The sequence below is a fragment of the Neomonachus schauinslandi genome, chromosome 5, assembly GCF_002201575.2.
Source record: "Neomonachus schauinslandi chromosome 5, ASM220157v2, whole genome shotgun sequence".
NCBI lineage: Eukaryota > Metazoa > Chordata > Mammalia > Carnivora > Phocidae > Neomonachus > Neomonachus schauinslandi.
In genome coordinates, this window is record NC_058407.1 from 169244302 (window position 1) to 169249722 (window position 5421).

A 5421-nucleotide genomic window follows, 5' to 3' on the forward strand; every position below is an offset into this window, starting at 1 on the left:
ATTTTGCATTTCTTACCCAGTCATTACCACAATTCCCAGTAAGCGTCCCGGTCTGGTCTTTAGGGCTCCAGTCCTGGGAGATGCTAAGTCAATTGTCGGCCTGTTCTTTCCTCCAGCCACCCCAGTCTCACTCACCTCCTGCTTCTTATTGTTGCTTACCCAAAACTCAGCCTGCACACCACCCCTCCACTGTTTCTCCGAGCTGACATGCCAGTTGCATCTTGGCCCCCCACCCATGGTCTCTGCATCTGAAGCCCCATGGATACCAGCAGGCTGGTCTCCTTTGCCATTCATGATGTGGGAGTTTGCCCTCAGGATCCTTCATCTGTACTTTTCCCTGTGCAGTCCCAGGACACGAATCCCTCACCCAGCTCCAGAGGTCTGCTGTGTAATTGGGAAGGGCTGAAACAGATCTGGACTTGGCGTTGCTGCCATGGCTTGGGGACCAAGGGCCTTAAGGGTCCCATATGGTGATTACAGTCAAGTGAGTTGTGTTCCTAGTCCTCTGGCCTGGCTTTTTTAGCCAGTGGACAAATGAGTTTTGTTGTGATTTGATGAATCCAGGGACCCCAGTTTGCCCTTGTCTGTGGTTGGAGTTAGGGATAGAAACACTTCAGAACAGAGAAAGGGAGAAGAGGTTGCCATGTGAAGGACTTAAAAAAATCTAAGGAGAAATTTAAAATGGTTTAAAACTCACAAAGTACTTAAGGTGGTTCCTGCTGTTTGTGCATCCTTTCTCTAGTCTCAAATAGAGTGTCTAGGAACATGGGGTCCCCTGTGGGGGCAGCTGCATCCTCCCTTCCTTGTTTTCCCTGGCTGGGTCCCAAGACTGGGCAAGTGGGCAGAAGGGATCAAATGAGGTAAAGTGTGAAAGCGCTTTGAAAACTTAACCAGTAGACATGCCAAGGGGCGTTATTTGTCATGATGGCTCAGAGAGTAGAGAGCTGCGCTAACTGACCTGGTGGGGGAAACATGGGCTTGCACCCTTCCTAAGCTTCCGAGTTATCTTTCCATCCTGAGAGAGGGCGGAGTCACCTCCCCACAGGCTTGGGACTGGGCGGTTGCTGGTTGCTCAGATGTTGGGGAATTTGGGACTCCACTTCTGTTAATAGTGGTACCTTTCTGTGCCAAGGCACATTGCTCTGGAATGGGGCTAATTTTAGGGGTGGTGGAATGAGGAAATAATGTTAACTTAGTGTGTACTAGGACTGCCTTTTCTTTGGATCTTTTTCTTCTGAGAGTTTTGAACCCCAGAGAACAGGCTTCCCTCCTGTTCTGCAAGCCTGTTGTGAGCACCCTGGACCAGTATGTGTCCTCTTCTCTCAACTCCAGCAGGGGGCGGCCTTTTAATAGCAATAATTCCAATGCCAGGGGAGGGAGAGTATACTGAGGCCTGAGAAAGAAGACCCGGCAGGCAGGGACAGAGGGAGTGCGTTGGGAGATGAGGCAGACAGATGCTGAAGGTAGGACTGTGGGGTGGCAGGTAAGCTGGAATGAGCCTGTGAGGAGAGCCTTAGGTTAACAAGCCAGGAAAGGGTGTTGTGCCCAGTCCTGTCTGCTCCCTGTCCCGGCTCTTTCCTTCACTGAAAGGGACCCAAACAGTTGGCTTTGAGAGTTTGTGATAGAGAAACTTAGCAGAATGTTTTAAATCTCTTCTTGAGGATTTCCCTCCTGGCAGGATTTCAGATTTCTCTCATGGGATAGTATAATTAGGAAACGATTTCCTTGCTTGCTCTTCAGAGGGGAGACGGAACTGGAATAAATTGGTTTCCCTCGTCTTTGTTCTTCCCCACGAACACCGAGTAGGCTTTACCTGCACTTGTGATACCGAGGAAGGGTCCTCACCCGTGGCAGTGTTGACGCGTTGGGCCAGCTCGTTCCTTGTTGCGGGGGGGCTGCCCTGTGTATCGTACCGTGTGGAGCCGCATCCCTGCCCTCCACCCAGTAGAGGCCAGTAGCGCCTTCCAGTCATGCCCACCATAGCCGTCTGCAGATACTGCCACATGGCCCTGGGGGTGCACAGCCCCCTCCCCAGTTGAGAACCACCGGCTTGGGAGGAAACGTGGCACCAACGCCGCGGGTTTGGAGGGGTGGGCACCATGGGGCGGTGGCCACCAGCTGCTGGGACCAGGTCCTCCCGTGGCCGGGCTTGCTTGGAGACGCGACTTCTTTCTCTAGCCACTCTTCTGCTTCCTCTGCCCTGACTGCCTTTTCCTTGCTTCTGCAGTTAGTTGCCCTGCTGCTCACACCGGGAGCCACTCCTCCTCAGTTTGCTTCTGACAACCAGGACCGAAAGGCGCAGGCCAGGAGCGGAAGCGTCAAGGAGAGCTGCCTTTGCCACTCCCTGGAAGGGAGGGAGGGTGAGTTGTCTCCTGTCCCCGAAGCCTTCCGCACCCAGAGGGCTCTTCTGTCCCCCACCTTCCCCCTGAAGATGGGGCCCTTCTGGAATGAACTGCAGGAAGCTCAGAACAGTCTTTCCTGAGGTTTGTTTGAAGGAATGTGGGGTGTTTTCCTTGGAGTGAGGAAGACTTAGGTATGCAGTAGCTATTCCTAAATGTCTTTTTGTTTCCTAAATCTTTTTTTTAATGGTGGTTAAAATATGCCATTTAACTGAGTTTTCAACTGAGTTTTTGAGTGTTCGGCTCTGTGAGGTTAAGTATGTTCATGTTGTGCAACCGTCACCACCATCCATCTCCAGAGCTGCCTCATTTGCCTCATTCGGGCTGAAACTCAGTACCATTGAACAGCTCCCCGCTCTCCTCACCCCCCAACCCTGGCCCGTTGTTCTACTCTCCATGTTTCTAAATTTGATTTTTAGGAATCTCACATAAGAGGAATCCTAGGGTATTTGTTCTTTTGTGACTGGGTGGTTTCCATTTTGTGTAACGTCTTCAAGGCTGATTCACTGGTCAAGTTAAGTAGGGATGGTAGCGTCGGTCCTGGGAGGCCTGCTCGAATCCAGTGAAAGGGAGAGCTTTTCAACAGACTTGTCTCCTGACGGCCGTGTGTGCCGTGGCGTGCTCCATCACCAGTAGCGGCCAGTGGGGGCTCTTGTAGAAGAGATGCCTGTGTCGGGGGAGGTCCACCCCGCTCGAGATGCTCTCCAAAGCTGCATTCCCTGCTAGGATGCTGGGATTCTGGGACTGGGTCCCGCCTCTGTCAGAGCATTTTGCTTCATCTTCCCATGCGCACATGTACGTGAGAGCTGCTCTCCCTTGGCCGCTCTGCTGGAAACCCTTCCTCCTTTCTTGCCAGAGTTGTGGAGTCTTGGACTTGATGGAAACTGTGGAGGCACTCGGGTCCAGCCTCCCCTCCAGCCAGTGAGGGAAGCCCCCGTGCAGCTCCCCGAGACCTTGCCCACCTGTCCTCGCTCGGAACCGCCAGGGATGAGCCACCTCCTGAGAGCCTCCTCTGCTGTTCCTTAGAGGGACAGATCACTGCCATTGCCCCTACTTCTGTCAGCCTCCTTTCTGCTTTATGGTGAGGGGAGCACCGTCCTAGTCTGTAGCGTAATGACGTTCTCTTCTTGGTTCTTAGTAGTTACGGTGGGCTCTTCCTGATCCATGGAAAGGGTCTGGGTGTTGATTCCTGGTGGGTAAACCAGTCCAAGGAGGGCACTGGCAGACTTACCTGCCCGTAGCCTTCCGTGTGCCCTGCCTTTGGCCCTTAGGGCCTCCCCACCACCACTCCCCTTTTTCTGGCCCCCTCCCCCCAGTTGAATCCCTAGATTCTACCACCAAACAGGCAGCCTTGAGTTTTTTCCAGAAGGGTTCCTCCCAGACTTAGTGTGTAATTTTTTTTTTCAAAACTGATGTTTTTTTGTCTTTAGAATTTCTGTGGCTCTGATGGGTTTTTTGTTTGTTTGCTTGCTTGTGTTTTATCTTTGCGTTGAGCATGCCCACATACCTCAGCCAGCCCTTTATCGAGTGCCGCACCACACTGCGAGGGGGCTGAGACCAGTGCCTCGCTCAGCTCTGCTGAGGGAATTAAGTACTCTGAGGCCTAACGTGGGGGACAGAGATGAGGAGGAGCAGAGGGTGGGATCCTCTGCCCTGGATAACTGGAAGCGTCCAGCATCTGTAGATTTCCCCATTATGCAGGACAGAGGAGGTCCAGAAGTAGGGAGGCCCATCTGGCCCATTGGTTTAACCCCAGCTTTGTTTCCTCACCTCTCGGTAAGGATCTTTGTCGGATGTGAAGCTTCCTCCTCGGGCGCCACTGCAGTCAGATCATCGTCCTGTAGCTTGGGGACCTTGGTTCATTCCAGCATAGGCCCCTGCCTGAAGAGAGCCCAGTCCCGGCCCTACTTGCTTCCTGGGGGCAAGGCTGCCAAGTGAGTCTGGGGTGGAGGGAGGCAACCCCTGCTGAAGCTGGAAGGGTCTCTAGCTGCCCTGTTTCCTCCCCTCCCCCAGGTCTTCCCTCATCGTGACAGTTGGCCTCACTCATGCTGGGTGGCACGTGGCTGGCTTAGGTGAGCCCTTTCAGAGTTCCTTAGGTGGGAATCTATACCTTATTCCCTTGTGGTTCTCCGGGTGTGCTATCTCCGAGGCCTAGCGTCCCGGTGCCTCCACAGGTGTTTGGAGAGTGAACGCCGGGTCCCCCCCTCTTCCCTTCAGCCCCTCTGACCTCGAGGACACGCCCAGCCCCATCATGGCAGCGGAGACCCTCAATTTTGGGCCTGAGTGGTGAGTTAGACATGCTCTGGATGGCCTGGAGAAGCCAGGAAGAATAGGGTTGCCTCAGACTCCTGTCTCTTTCCTTCCCTGTGTCCCTTTCCTAGGCTGAGGGCCCTTTCCAGTGGCGGCAGCGTGGCCTCCCCACCCCCATCCCCTGCCATGCCCAAATACAAGCTGGCTGACTATCGCTACGGGCGAGAAGAAATGCTGGCTCTCTACGTCAAGGAGAACAAGGTGGGGGCAGGCGGGTGTGGGGTGTGTGGCCCTGTTGCCTGCTTGGTCTGAGCCAGTGGAGAGCGTCCCGGAGCAGGTGGGATCCCGGCTCTCCCGCCCCGACCGACAGGTGCCGGCTGAGCTGCAGGACAAGGAGTTTGCCGTGCTCCTGCAGGAGGAGCCCCTGCAGCCCCTGGCGCTGGAGCCTCTGACTGAGGAGGAGCAGGTGGGGCTGGGCCAGGGCGGGGCTGGGCAGGGCGCTGGGTCTTCCCCTTGCAGAGAGCGTCTGAAGCTGGGAAGATAGGGGGTGGAGGTTGTGGTTCTGGGCAGGGGTGAGGGGGGGCAGGTGCCTGGGTCCTCACTGCCACCCCTGGCTCCCTCCTCAGAGAAACTTCTCCCTGTCAGTGAACAGTGTGGCTGTGCTGAGGCTGATGGGGAAAGGGGCTGGCCCCCCCCTAGGTGGCACCTCCCGTGGCAGGGGCAGCACTCGGAGCCGAGGTAGAGGGGGTGACAGTGTGTTCTGGGGGGGGGG

General features: G+C 55.2%; 1 protein-coding gene across 5 annotated transcripts in view; it reads left to right on the forward strand.

The window, feature by feature from the left end:
* The first annotated feature begins 2238 nt into the window (after positions 1-2238).
* Positions 2239-5421, forward strand: part of GIGYF1 (GRB10 interacting GYF protein 1) — a 9703-nt gene continuing 6520 nt past the window's right edge. For all 5 annotated transcript variants that reach the window (XM_021680178.2, XM_021680183.2, XM_021680184.2 and 2 more), the window contains exons 1-7: positions 2239-2360; positions 4181-4333; positions 4413-4471; positions 4574-4685; positions 4781-4910; positions 5020-5115; positions 5276-5387. In XM_021680178.2, the coding sequence (XP_021535853.1) occupies positions 4651-4685; positions 4781-4910; positions 5020-5115; positions 5276-5387 (373 nt within the window). In that variant the 5' untranslated portion in view covers positions 2239-2360; positions 4181-4333; positions 4413-4471; positions 4574-4650. The remainder of the gene's footprint in view (positions 2361-4180; positions 4334-4412; positions 4472-4573; positions 4686-4780; positions 4911-5019; positions 5116-5275; positions 5388-5421) is intronic.